Source organism: Chrysemys picta, chromosome 8, assembly GCF_011386835.1.
Source record: "Chrysemys picta bellii isolate R12L10 chromosome 8, ASM1138683v2, whole genome shotgun sequence".
Classification (NCBI taxonomy): domain Eukaryota; kingdom Metazoa; phylum Chordata; order Testudines; family Emydidae; genus Chrysemys; species Chrysemys picta.
The window spans coordinates 87,366,048-87,381,103 of record NC_088798.1 but is presented as its reverse complement, the minus strand read 5'-3'; the positions used below and the strand labels follow the sequence as shown (position 1 = coordinate 87,381,103).

The window sequence follows — 15,056 nt, the reverse complement described above, 5'->3', positions numbered from 1 at the left end:
CCTTCCATCCTCAAGTCACGACAACTTCCCAGCAAAATTTTTGTTGAAATCGGTAAGATTCAGTTTTGATGATATAGCATCTTTCAACAGAAAAAAGTTTCATCAACCATTTTTCAGTCAGCTCTAGTTTCAACTCTTCTCACTAAGAAGAGCCTCTCCTACTTAATTGTTACAAAGCTTAGAGATAGTTTGAGGTCTATGGAACTATAGACTTGATCTAGCAAAGCACTTAAGCACGTGTACGAGATAAATTCCATGCTATGGGTGAAGAATGTATAGAATTATGACACCTGACTGCAACCAGTGGTGATGGTGGTTTACCCTCATTTAAAGGATACAACAGGTTCTTCCTGCTTCTTCCCTATCTGCACCTACATTCAGAGGAGTGAAATCTGAACTGTGAATGGGTGGTATTGATATTCATATTTAAAATATATATATAAAAAAATAAACCACATGCAATGAACTAATAATGCTGTTTGGGAAAATGCAGACATTATCTCCCTTTTTCCATTAAAAATTTGAAGTGTTCAAAATGTCCTAACCCACTTTATGAACTAATTGTGACAGATATGGCAATTTCCTGCCAATATACTTGAAAAACCACCCATCTGGGCTGAGACTTTATGTAACCTCTCGGGGTCAGGAAGAAGAGAGATGTGATTTAAGGCCTGGCTGATCAAAGGACTATACTGAATGACATACCAGAGGAGAACTGACTTTTGGGACAACACTTGCAAAGTGAATTTCCTGGGAAATGCCTAAGGGGAGGTAAATGCAAGTTCCCCACTTCCAGTTATGCAAAAACCCTGCCTTTTGAAGCCACTCTCTGAGGAGAGGTTCTTTGTTTGCTGATTACCTGTTCCTGGATACTAGACATCAAAGCCACAGCTGTATGAAGAAACGGATGAACTGCCCGGCTGCTTTCTCTGGTTCTAAAATCTGAGACAGTTATGAACTAAATCTGAGACCATCGTGGGTTTTCGAAGGTTGACACCTACCAGAGTCTGAGTTTGGAGTTAGGGTGACCTCTGGTAGGCTTATTAGCATGCGTATAAGTTCTTTTATAGTTGTTAGTGTTTTCTGTGTAGTGCTTTCATCTTAAGAATAAATGTCCTTGCTTAGAAAACGTGGTGAAGTAACTTGTGACTGTTGTCCATTAAAACTGTTCATAGCCTTCGGAGAGAAAACAAAGTACAGACACTGGCCTGTTTAGGCAGTCTGGCTTGCTGGGGATGTCACAAAATCTAGGCAGGGGACTCCGCAGCCTGAAAAAATCCCAGTCAGAAGGGACATAGACGTGGGTCTCTGCCCAAGAGAGGTGATGGCTGAGGAGCAAGGAGCTTAGAGTGGGTCCCCTCGAGGGACCACGAGGTGGAAATACAGGTGCAGTTGCCCTGAACTGTGACACTAATGATGATGATCTGTTGTTTCATCAGAGGATCAATTGCGCTGCAAGTAACCTCATGTTTAATGTAATAAAGTAAATATAGTCTTTCATTTGCAAAGAGGACTAGCTACAATTTTGGACTGCTTAAGACTACCAATTAAGTAAATAGTCTTAAGAATGCAAACTAACTGTGGGCTGCAAATCTATTCAATGGGAATTTTAATTAGGAAAAATTTTTAAACAGTGAAATAAACAGACGAATAAAACTATTAGATTAATAGAAGATTACATTAATTGGAACATTAGGAGATGAACTGAAACCACAGATCCTCTCACATTGTAAATGGAGTGGAGAATTCGGAACGTGCAGCAGCTAGATAATAGTTACCGCACAATGCAGTTTATCATCCTGTACCTTAATAGCTAGAACAAAAGCTAGTGGGAAGACAAATTATTTGAAAGAAACAACAGATCAGTGCAATGGGCCATACTGATTTAGGGTCTGATGCTGGGAGGTGCTTATTGCCCTCAACTTCCATTTATCTTCATTGGGAGGTAAGGGTGCTCAGATCCTTGGAGGAGACAGAGCCTCGCAGGGTTGAGTCCATACATTTTAAAGACCAGTCATCTGAAAAAATGGAATGTTATTGTTGTTCAAAATAGTAGTATGGGCTCTGAACCTAAAAAGCACAAAACATAAAACCTACTGAGTAAAATTATTTCTTTGTTCTCTCCCCATCCTTTCACAGAAATGTTCATCTAAGTACAACTCCTCCTTAAAAAAAAAAAAAAAAAAAGACCACAGTTTGTATGTGATCTTATGAGAATTAACTTACTTAGACCCTAAAGATCGCTGAGAAATGCCTTGTATGACAGCTGTAGGAGTCTCCACTGAATTAAATGAGGTGGGTGGATGGGGGATGAACTTGCTGCCAGATCTACCTAACTACTGAACTGCTGAAGTGAACTAAAAATGGGATTTAAAAAAAAAAAAGAATTTTTTTTGTGGTACAAATATTTATTTGGAGATTTCTGCAATAGTTGTTCCTATTTTTGTGCTTTATGTGTATTCTCACTTCCTGCTAACTAAAACATTGATGTTTAATTCCAGGAATTATCTACATGTTCTTTATTTTTGCCCTATTCGCAACTATGGTTCCAATGGTACAAATTGTTCCATTCCTCCTGATGTAGCTGATTAAACTTGTTTTGTCTTATCTGACACCTGTCACTAGTATGTTTGAAAAGTCATTCAAGAGTGTGATGAATACAACTCTTCTAATGTCAAACTGTCTCAATTTTAGGATTTCTCAAAAGGTGGCACCAAATGAATAATTCAATCAATTGCTTCTGAGAAAGGAACAATATGAATTATGCAATAATATCAACATCAGATATTTAATTTCTCACTGCCCAACATACAAACTGATGACTAGACAGCCAATCTTCAATTTTAATTCAAATTTGTCCTAATAGCCTACACAATAATATATTGTACTTTCAAGAAGGGCCATTCACAAAGTTATTTTCAGTTTACTGTGCACTGGAACTATTTATCCATTAGTTAATATAAGCCAAAGTGTTGCTTAGGAACCTAACCATAAAAACTCATGGGGCATAAGGGTGGCTGGAAATGCTGTGAAAGCTACACCCCAAATCTATGCACAAAGACTGAATTGGAAAGGGTGTAGTGAATTGCATTGCTAGTTCTATGCAGTAGGCAGGTCATCCCTCACCCAACTCTCTTGTTTTTGTCTTGTATCCAATCACAGTCTAAAGGAGATGGAATTCCTTGGACATTCGGAAATGGCCACTGCAGATTCTGCCCAATGGGAAGCAGAATACCACTTTCAACCCGGAAAGTACTGTCATCTGGTCCTACAAGCAGGAAATAAGCACTTATTTGTGTCAGATAATATTCATTTATAATTGTGCATGTCTATAGCACACCTACACAAATCTGTTGCTTACCGTACTATACATTCATGGCATGCATCTGTGGCTGTATGAGACTGAGCAAGTATTATTCAGCCCTTCAGAACAAGCTTATATTGCATTTCATGACACTAGTTGTCATGGAAACAGAGGCAGAATAGCCTGAATATTGTCACATTTCCAGCAGGCCTACCTGATTAGAGAACCCTTTCACAACTTGTCTTTGTTTAAGATTGGTCTCCCCATCGAGGTTTGCAGTCTCCAAGTGACAGATCCCATTCTGATCGGAGGAGTACAGTAACAGGATATCAGCTGGGATGATCTCGTTACATTGCAGCTGCACAAAGTCTCCCACTTGCACATCTTTCCAGCACTTCTCAACATAGTCACTTTCTTTCCTGTTGTGTTAAAGAAGTGCCACATTTGAATAGCCACATTAGGAGCAAAAGGCTATAACAACTGGTTCTTTATGAAAAGAAAACCGGGTTATTCCATAATTTAGGTTTTGGTGCATAGGAAAACAGAGAGCACCAATCTATAGTCTCATAGCATCACTTCTACACACCTAACGTTGGAAAGCAAGATGTGTAACATACACAATAAGATCTTTAACCGAATCCCATTCAAAGTAAAACGATACCATGGTGATAACTGTCTAAGACACTAGCATCACCCCATGTTATGTTTAGTCTCTTACTAGAAAATATTAGGTCTTTAAGCCTCACAATGGTGGGCACTTTTTAAAATATCGCATTTTAAGACTGAAGCCCGAAAGATGCACTGAATAGAACTTCTGTAGTGAGTTTCAAACATTCCACAGAAAATGCTACATTACATGAGGCTGGAAGGCTATTTCTTCGAGGTTTCCCAACACCAAAATAGAGACGCTTGAACAAGTCAGACTAACTTCTCAGCTGCAGTTATTTCAGCTCTCCCCGGTTCGTAAATCTTGAAAGGTTATGACAATCCTCAGGCTTAGCCCATATGCATGGTTTCAACATACGCAACAACTGAGAGGTACCACCTTAAAAATAAGTAACATACTGTGATTTTTTTTTAAAAGGGCAATGAAAATCTTAAGGTGAAGGACATCTACAGGTTTTGAATTAGTGAAAACAGAAAAGAATTTTACCAGATTCATCCCCAGTCTGAATCTCCTCCTGCTTTGCTAGCTTACCACCAAGTTTGTGTTCTTTGCTCGCTCCCCAGGTGTAAACAATTTTCTTGCTCTGGAGTAGCATGTGTATCCTAACACATCACTCAATTTTCATTTAACAATTATATCCTATTTAACCCTTCATTTGAACAGTTTATTCATCAAAGCCTTGACCCCGAAATTATCTGTTTCACACTTATGAAATGCTCATCATCTGCGTATACAGGCAATAAATACAAGTCACATTCATTTCTCTGCATAATTTCTTCATTTAGCCATGAGTTAGTAATGGGATTTTCCCCCCGCTTTCTTACTCCATGCTGCTCAGTTGTCCATCAGCTAGTGTTAGTGGGGAAAACCTATGCAAACTAAAGAATCTTGCAGAGAAAGGTTATTTTTGTAATGTGGTTTGTTGAAGTATCTTATTTCTGAACCTACAATAGGGAAAGATACTAGAATAGATGCCTGCTAAATGATTTAAGTGGTGATTCAACACCCCAGTTTCTCTTCAGTGTTTAATTACCAGAAATTGCCTTGTATTCTTCTCCACCTGAAGTGTTATCCCTTAATTAATAACTATGTCTCATTAGGAAGGTTGGAACAGATCTTTTAATTGTGCAGGTGACACTCTTTTCAATGTGGTCATGGGAGCTGAGCTGAGGTGCTCACTGAATTCTCTTCCACACTTTCTGATTATCCAGCTCTGCACCCTGACATACAAAATATGGTCATGCACTTTTCTGCTGGGTTCTCTCCCATCTTGGGATATGGGCTTTCATTTACCACCCCAGTTACCCCAGAGGAATATTAACAGCTCTGAATTATCAATGCTAAACTAATAATGCAGCAGCACATGACTGAAGCATTCCAGAACACTGTAACTTGATTAAGCATCACATAGGATGAGATCAAAAGCACTTGGCATTGACTTAACTCTACTCCTATTGAAATCAAAGGGACTTTTACATTTGACTATAGTGGGAGTAGGGTTAGGCCAATGGCGAGTGCCTTTGAAAAACCCTGCGTTAGACTTGCAGGGGTCCAGGGCAGAAACTACGGCTTGGGCCTGCACCCCGCCTCCCTTACCTGCTCACTCACTGGATTTCTGCAACGTTTCTGAAGTCAAAGCCTGAGCCCCACTGTGCAGGGTCCCCTGTGGCATGTGGCATGTGGCCTTTGGCAAATGTCCTGCTTGCTACCCACTAACGCTGGCCTTGAACCCACAAACACAGCCTATCAGGCATGAACCTAAGAGTTTCTGCAGCTTGATTTATTTTTAAAGTGCTATAGAAAAGGCCACAGAGCCATGCCAGATATTTCATTCTGAGGTTCCTTCCCACCCCCTTTCATCTTCACATAAATATCTCAGTAGTGCTCCACTCAAGGCTCTTCCAGAATGTAACTTTCATTTTCATTAACAGAAGAATTGGTGTCTACACCAGACTTGGAGTCAGGACTCCTAGGATTCTGTTCTATAGGTTTACTAGGTCTTACCTCTAATTAGATGATCTCTCAAGTTCCCTTCCAGCCCTACATTTCTTGGCTTCTATGACACCCAAGTTTTAAAAATCAGCCTATTCCCAAAACTTTTGCTTACTCCCCGTAACACTCTACTCAATTCAACCATGATTTTAACAGCCAGCATGTCTCACGAAGCCCAAGAGCTAGAAATAAATGTTTTACATAATCTGAAAAAATCTGACTCCCAAGAGTTCAGACAGGGTAAAGTACTGCCTCTAATACTCTTGACCTACTCAAAATTAGGTCAGAATTGAAGTGGGAGGGGGAAAATGCAATAACAATCGGAAATACGTGATTGTAATGTTTAATATCTCTCAAGCTATCAGGGCTAGTAGTGAATCCTACATCTGACTAGCAATAAGCATTAATTTATAGCTCTGAGCAGTCACGAACTCTCAGGGCATAATAAAAAAAAAGCATGGCCCAGATGTTGAACCAATATAAAGTTTGCTCCACCTACAACACACATAATTACTACTGATTTTTGTGAATATGAAGATTATTGTCTCAGAAGATAAATAACTCTGCAGCTCAATAAACCTGCTTACGTATTGACAGATAACACTTTATATATTATCTACCTCTAGGTGTTTAAATACTTGTATCTAAAAAGGTAGAACATAACATACTGCTACCCAGAAACCTCTTGATGCCAACACATACCATTTTCTGGTAACATTTTTTTAATGCAATACAATTGTGAATCATTTCCTCATTGCATCCACTCCACATTATTACTTAAAAACCTATCCTGTAAGAATCTTCACAAACCCCTCTCAGTGAATATACTGGGTGTGAAATGTGTTTAAATATTGCTAAATATTTATAGCAATAATAGTTAATTCTTAAATCTTCCCTCATTTCTTCTTTTGTCCCCTTCTACTCCTATGCTCCATACACACTTCTGCTTTTTGTATCCTTCACCCATTTCTGACTTTGTGCCTTCTTTCATGCCATCCTGCATGCTCATAAAAACTTCTAAACTAATAGATGTCAAGCTCTTTTCCCACCCTCAAAGAAAAAAAATACTTTCAACTTCTCAGAAAACTTCCAATTCACCCACCACCTTCTCAATACCTTTGAATAGGAAGGAAACATTAGAGAGGATGTGGTAGTTGTTTAGGTCATTTTTATTATTATTTATCATGTTTATTACACCTGTGCCTTGAAGCCAGCTGAAAACGGGGCCCCACTGTGCTAGGCATTGCACAAATATAGAAGAAGAGACATCTCTCATGCTCCCATAAGCTTACACTCTAAATAGACAAGACAGAGAAAAGGAAGGGGAAGGGATAGAACATATAAGCAAAGCAAACAGTGCAATGGTGGCAAATGTCATGTCAGTTCTGTAATTTTTTTTTGTTATTTAAAATCATTTCAGTGGGGCTTCGTTGGGGTGTGCGAGAAGGAGAGTATTTAGCTGGAAAGACAAAGGAAGAGAGGAGGTGGGAAAAGTTTGGTACAAGAAGCGAAACAGCACAGGGGAGAGGATGTTCAGAGTGAAAACTGCAGGTATCCATTCGATGAGATCATCAGTGTCCACAGGTCCTTGCTCAAGCTACTTTCTGCTGATGCTTTTCTGGATTCAGTCACTGAGACAGAAACTGCAGGGAAGAGTCAGCCAAAGGCCACATGGCTTAGGGAGGGGGGATGCAGCATAGGTTCTAGTGTCTCCTAGTGTCTTTCAGTTGTCTCTTTTGCTTAGTTCTAGATCCAAGGGGTCTTTGGGGGGGGGCAGGAAGAGGGGTTGGGTGCTCTGCTCGGGCCCTATTTTGCTCCCCTCACGCCCTGTGCATCAGTACCATCTTAAACTGCTTTCTGAAGCTGCTGTGCTGACTTCAATGCTGCATGAAGTGCTGTTTTCTTGAGCAACATTTATTTTTCAAAGATTCTGAGGCACTGACAGTCTGGTAAGCAGTTATCTCAGGGATTCCCCATTCACTACAAGGGGAAGGGGTCCATTTTGTATGTGGCAGTATAGATTTCCCTGGCACTTTTAGAACCTTTGCTTGTGAAGAAAGATCACTCATTTCTTCCCTGGCTCCATCTCTTCAGAGTTGGAAAGTCTATCTCAAATTTGGCTAATCTAATTACATAGACCCAAATACTAGTCACATTTAATGAGCTCTGGTATGAGTTGATCAGAGGGCTCTAGAACTGATACATAAATCAAGATTTTGTGCCTATGGCAAAGAAGAGCTCTCACCATCCCGCATAGCTAGGGCATAAGTTTGCACTTGAACCCTGAACAAGTCTCATGACACCAACACTGTAGTTTTCTGCTCTTATGCTTTATCTGGTATAGCACACTAGTGAACAGAGGTGATTTAATGGGGTGACGTAAAGGGCATTTATGAAACATGTTGTTGATTGTGGACAAGTTATTTAGTGTGATACCAGTTCAGCAATCCACTGGTCCCACAGATGGACGCTGCTCTGCCAGTATCCTGGGTGTAAAGCCAAGGTCTAGACTACATATTCCTGGCCAAACGAGTGGGCCTGGAGATCACATGGGGAGAATATCATGGCAGTCAGGAGGACTATAAACTGCCTTTATAAACATCTGACTCACTTCTTAAAGGCTTGTGTCTGTAAGGCACTGGCCGACAATGGAGGGATGCAGAGCTGCACTGCCCCAACAAGACCTCCTGGAGACATTGTGTTTCCAGGAGCACCTGGGGATCATGCCCACTGCTGCCTTCCTAGCAGGGTGTGGCATGTGCCCCATCTAGGGTGACCAGACGTCCCGATTTTTTTTCCCCCGCCCCCCCCCGCGTCCCGATATTTGACTTGGGTGATCTGGTCACCCTAGCCCCATCCACAGTTGGCTAGTCAGGGTAGAGGGGGAATGGGGCTATGAGTACACTTCCATTCCCCACCCCAAAGGGAGTGGGGGTGGGGGAACTAGCAGCACTAGTCAGGGAACAGTCCTTGAGCCCATGCAAGCCAGAGACATGCAACTGTGGCTAGATCATGCACAGGGAGCAACTCCTTACACCCTCATTCTCTGCACCCCTATGCACATCCACATAGGGGCCTGACAGAATCTGGCCCTACATGTTAATTCTGTTAGCACAGCTGTTCTCAGAAATCTGTCCCATCTGTGAAGCTGGTTGCTAAGAAATATTTTCTTGCTTACAGAGCCCTGCAACAATGAGCTGAAAGCCCACACCCTAAGAAGTCAATTCTATTTTAAGTTAAGCTGATGTTCAATGTTATTTATATATTAAAAAAATAAAAAAAGGTTTCATCCCAGGAACTCTGACAAATTGCTGCTTAAAAAATATTTAAGCAGCTGAGCATTAAATGCTTCACAGAAGTGGGGACAGGTATTAATAGGACACAAATGCTGAGTGACCTTTAACACTAACAGCGCTTAACACCTTCCTGGTAAAACTTTACAATCTGTTTGTACAGATCATAAAAACAAAAGGACAGAGACAGCCGATAGTAAGCAGATGACGTGTCATAACCTTTACGAGACATACTTGGGCACAGTGCTAGAGACTGCTGCAATGCAGTCCTGTCGTTCTCTCTCCCCACCTCTTGTTTAATCCCAATATCTACCAAACTCTTTCTTTCCATTCATCTTGCTCACAAAGATCTTTGGAAAAGCCCGGCCCAATTACTGGACATCTAGAAGGGACGAAAGAGTCCATCTAAACAAAAATAGCCTATTGAAAGAATGAACTTGAATTTCAGTGAAACATACACAAAATTACAGGCAAGTTGTCTGAATAATAAAATTGTTGAGCGAGTAAACTGTCAGAAAGAGCTGGGGATTATAGCCTGATTAAAGCATTTATGATGCATAATGCCTTTCATCTTCAAGGAGCTTCAAAAACTATAATTTTACTACTATTTAACTCATTTTGCAGAGGGGAAACTGAGGCAGGAATGCCAAATGATCTACTCAAGGTCCCAAGGAGAGTCATTTTCAGAGCTGGGATTAGAATTCAGGAGTTCCCAGCTTCCAGGTCTGTTTTCTCACCACTAGACTCTTCCTCCCTTCATAGAGAATTAGAGCTGTCAAATGAACATATTTGCTTTGTATCAAAAGACTACGTTTCCCAAATTTTTTTTTACAGCACCACCTGTTATACAGTTGTTGCAGTGAAATTAACAAGTTTTTTCAGTACAAAGCATCAAGTATGTTTGAATACATTGTAGTGCCTTCTCTATGGATACAAGGCAGGAAGGAGCTCTTTACATGCAACCCCTCCTGCCCCAACCCCCACCCCCCAGCTATCAGCTTTGAAACCACATAAGACCTTTCAAATGAAGCAGTTTCCTCTTAGCGATTCACGTAGACAGGGAGCAATGTCCATTTGCTATTTATGGATTTAAATGCTTAGCCCAATCCCAAGCTCCCATTGCTAAATAAACAAAGTGACTTCGCAAATCTAGGCAGTTTTGGCAATGAACAAATACAAAGCGAACAATTATGCAATTTAAAAAAAATAACATGAGGTGATTTCTGATAGGTGGGGAACTTGAAACCTGAACTACTGCTTCCAGTAAGCAGTGTCAGGACATTGGAATCAGGAAAAGCAGCACCCAATTAAATAAATAAGAAAAGATGAGAAATGTTACTGTACAGTCTCTGCTCAGAGAGAGAGTTGAGGGGGTGGGGTACAGGAAGAACAGGAGTCTGTAGGCAAAAAAAGTTGAATAAAAAACAGGGACTGGATCTTTCAAAATTAGGGGTTTTCAATAGAGTCATTCTTGCTCCCACCTCCACCTGATGGGCCTGCATATCTCATGCTTAGGATAATCATTTTCTCTTCCTCCCAAGTTGTCCCAAGGCCCACCCAACAGTCAACCAACAGCAATCAGTTGTGCCCTGGGCCACTGTTACTGTCTGCTGCTCTGACCTCTTTCCCACTGACGCATCCATTGGCATGGATCAAAGGTCCTTTCTGAATCTGTATCTGAGAAGAAAGGCTCATAAAAAATGGAGTGGCTGCAAATTGTTGGATATGGGGACATGAATAAATGATTTGCATTGTGTCAACAATGTTCTCACAGTTTATTTCTTGGACTCAAACAAGACTGGGATTTCCAAACCAAGACTGGGATAGGGAGGAAGGTGAAGGGGCGCAAATGGGTATTAAGAAAAAATAACATTAATCTGTCCAAGTGGAGACAAATCAAAGCTAGCCACTCTGGAGCACTGTAATAGCAAGACTTTACCTCGAGGGTGCCTCTGTGCGCCTCAATGGGGCGTTGTAAGGGTCATCGCCTCTAGTGCCCCCTCTTGATCACCTCCGCCCGCTGGCCAGGTCAAATTTACATTCAGTCCCCTTTCAGGGTAACAAAGGTCCAACTTTAAGTTGACAAACAACCACACTAGTAATTCTCATGCTTCTCTTGGGCTACTCAGAAGTTCTCTGCTTTTGCCCCTATTCCTGAACCCTGCAGAGCTTTTTCTCTGTGCTTCTTCCAATCAGAAGTTTCCTCCACTGCCTCCATTCCCTGGGGACTCTGGCCAATTCCATTAGAGATCTCCCTGTTCCTTACAGGCCCTATTTCAGAGTCCTTTCCCACAGAACCTGACCTACGTTCTGTGGGTCTCCTCCAACCTGACTTTCCCAGGTCATTCCCTGACAAGGTAACTTCTCTTGCTCCACTCTCCTGTGTCTCTTCCTTAGGAGGAGTTCACAGCTGTGTTTAAGTACTCTTCTCCCTGATCCCCTGCAACTGAAGACAGTCATAATTAAGACTCCATCGCATTCAGCTGGGGGATAGCTGTCTGGTCACAGGCAAGGCTGAGCCTGGCTTGCCTTAAAGGGCCAGCCAGCCAGCCACGGGCAAAAACAAGAGGATTTAATATACTTTAAGGTCAGAAGGGACCATTATGATCGTCTAGTCTGACCTCCTGCACAACCCAGGCCAGAGAATCTCACCAATCCACTCCTGTATCTGTGACTCCTTCTGAAATAGTCATCTAGTCAATTCCCTGAAAGGAAGAGTCCTCAACTATTCATCATTCGCAATTTCCAAACCATGTGTACTTTGTTTCCCAAAGTCAGCTGCTTTTTTTCCTCCTGGGACCGCGTCACCCTTGAATCCTTCATTCTTCCACCCCAAAATCTTTTGCAGTGTTTTAAAAAAACCTTTCCCCCAGTCCTCCAGCAAAATGCTCCACGGTATATCTTTTTAAACATTTACAGTGCCACATTTGGACCAAAGCAGACATTTCCATTTATCACACATACATTTGATAACCTTCCACATTTTAAAACTATATCAAGAAGCATCATCTATAGCTTCTGATTGAAATTTTAATCAAGTCTACATTCGTCAATGGTATATATTCAGTAAACAGAATTACTGCAGTTATTTATTCTTCATAGGTTATCTTTGCAACCAGAGAGGCTAGAAAAAAAATTCAACAAAAGAACAGTTCAGCAAGAAAGTAGCTAGGTCCCCACGGTGTTCATTCATTGGTACTCTCACAACATTGTCACCAGGGTGTCAATTAGAGTTGCATGTAAGTGATTTTTGTGAGGCCGACACATGTCTGTTTGGGATGAAGAGACCTACTTGTTTCTCAGAGGTCAATTCTGTACCAATCTTTCATTCACTACATTTTAGACTGGATTCAAACCTGTGACCTAGAGGTGAAAGTTCTGTACATCATTTGCAGATTGCGCAGTCAGACAAGTCCTAATTTGTGAAGAGATATGTATGTTCCTCGTAACTGGAAACTCTTAGGATTGGCCTTGAATGATAAGATAGGAAGGTAACAATGAACATACTTGATATTGCAATGACATGCAATTTTCTCGAAGGTAATAAAGTATGCAGTTAAAATAATCCTACTTTCTGGGGATTGAATGATCCTTAATGCCACAAAAGGACCCTACATTTCTACTTGATAAAATAATCTATTGCCTCCTATCATGGGCACTATTCTCTCAATGCTAAAAGATGCCTATATTCTTAACTTATGGACTAACAATACCAAGTCTGTACTGATGTAAAACAGGTACTAGTCAGGAATACTTTATCATCATATAAATGTATTTTTTGATTTATCTGATTTGGTCAGAATCCATTTGGAAAACAATGAGCCAGATCAACTGAAAATGTATTTATTTATTTTACAAAAAGCATTTTTGACTGTTGTTCAAACTCCACTGTCCAGTAACTTTGAGGTTCATTTTCTAAACGGTGCGTTCATTTGACAGTTTTTTGATTTCACACCTCAATGTTTCTGGTGCCAGGTTCTTTTGTATTAGCATCGAGAGCAGAATACTGCTGCTAGGATACCGTCTGACAGCAGATGGAGTGAGCACAATGCCACTTAAAGCTCAGCTACTTAATGATTGCTAATCAGATTCTGCATTAGCTTCCAGTTGCTTATATTGACCTGTAAAGCCTTTGGGAAGCTCAGTCCAAACCACCTCTGTCACCTCCTGACACCCCCAAGCACAATTCTGAGGGCACCGGACTGTGGCCTGCTGCTTGTCTCCTCGCAGCATCTCAATAAGCTGTTCACCATTGTTTCAGCCACTTAGCACCTTCTCCGTGGCTCTCGATGTCAGGGATTCTGCTGTTCATTAAACCAGAAACATAGGCTTCCATTTGCCCTTTGCCTTTAGTCATTAGTTTGGTGTTGAAGTCTGTTAAAATACTGCACACATTTTTTTTTTTTTTTTGGTGAAGCAAGCTTGAGAGGTCTTGGCACAATAATGCAATAGACCTTGAAGATGTTGTTATTAAAGCAGTGCACAAACAGGTGATGGCATTAGCAATGTTATGGCTGGTGTTAATTGAAAGAAGCCAAGAATCATGACTACAGTGATGTGCATTGACTGGCAACGAGAATTGCTAATTCACTGCTCCTTGATTTGCAGTGTTGTAGCTTGGGCCTAACCAAAGTAAATGTTGAGAATCTGATGTTCTTTTAAATTTAGTCAGCTGAGCAGGTTAGATATTCTTTTACCAGATAGTTAGATTCTCCACGGTATGAATTCAATTTTTAAATTTTTCCTTCACAACTTTGATACCACAATAAGTTGCTTGGCAGCATGCAACACAGACCTCATTTATTATGATTCTAGAGCCACATTCAGAACTTGCTAGAAGCCCCAAAAGTACATCTAGCTTGCATAATAGGGGCACGTTGTATGCACCTATCCAGACCATACAGGTCTGAAAATTCCAGAGAATTTAAGTTTCACCTAGACAGTTTTGAAAGAATAGTAGAATGGACCTATATTAGCTAATTAGTATCTCTTTGTTTTCGGTATGCCCTTTCAGTATGAAAGATGCTAGATCAGTAATACTCAACCTGAGATTTTAGAGCAGTATGCAGCTCTTGTAGAATTATGGATTTCTTTTGTGCTTCTCAGGCATAGGAGTGGAGCACCAATCACAGGAGTGCTTACCACACTGGCACATCAGGAAAAGTGGTTAGTTCTTAGCAAACAGACAGGATTTGTTAGCATCCCTCCCTGATGCTCTCAGTATTCAGGAAAAAAAGATACAAGGAGGGAAGAGAGAGTAGATATTATATCAAATGGAATTACAGATTCATGAGATGATCATGGAGTGATGTTCTGACATTGCACCAATATTTGATGACACTAAGTTGCAATTTTTCCTATCTCCTAGAACTGGAAGGGACCTTCAAGGTCATCAAGTCCAGCCCCCTGCCTTCACTAGCAGGACCAAGTACTGATTTTGCCCCAGATCCCTAAGTGGCCCCCTCAAGGATTGAACTCACAATCCTGGGTTTAGCAGGCCAATGCTCAAACCACTGAGCTATCCTTCCCCTCAATGGGGAATCTTGGTGAGATGAGCACTAAAATATGATGTCCAAATTACCTTTTTGCAGTGAATATAACATTTTAAATTAATGTATATGCTTTTATTTAATAAACTTCAAATTTTAAGATGATTCATGCTTAAATGACATTTCATGTGCTCATGCCTAATGATATTAGGCAAAACCCATCTTCAGTATGGCATACACATGTGTTGACTGGGATGAGAGGATAGGAGATCCTGCATGAGGGCAATCTGTGTATATGCCACAAGCAGAAG

At 40.8% G+C, this 15,056-nt stretch overlaps 1 protein-coding gene and 1 long non-coding RNA gene across 4 annotated transcripts in view; one reads left to right on the top strand and one right to left on the bottom strand.

Moving 5' to 3' along the window:
- LOC103307584 (uncharacterized) overlaps positions 1 to 2,362 on the top strand; it is a 51,029-nt gene extending 48,667 nt beyond the window's left edge. The window contains exon 5 of the long non-coding RNA XR_010589872.1: positions 647 to 2,362. This is a non-coding gene — a long non-coding RNA (uncharacterized LOC103307584). The remainder of the gene's footprint in view (positions 1 to 646) is intronic.
- Positions 1 to 15,056, bottom strand: part of ATP10B (ATPase phospholipid transporting 10B (putative)) — a 235,830-nt gene that overhangs the window by 50,681 nt on the left and 170,093 nt on the right. For all 3 annotated transcript variants that reach the window (XM_005298080.5, XM_065554907.1, XM_008179569.4), the window contains one exon: positions 3,519 to 3,723. In XM_005298080.5, coding sequence (XP_005298137.2) covers positions 3,519 to 3,723 — 205 coding nt within the window. The remainder of the gene's footprint in view (positions 1 to 3,518; positions 3,724 to 15,056) is intronic.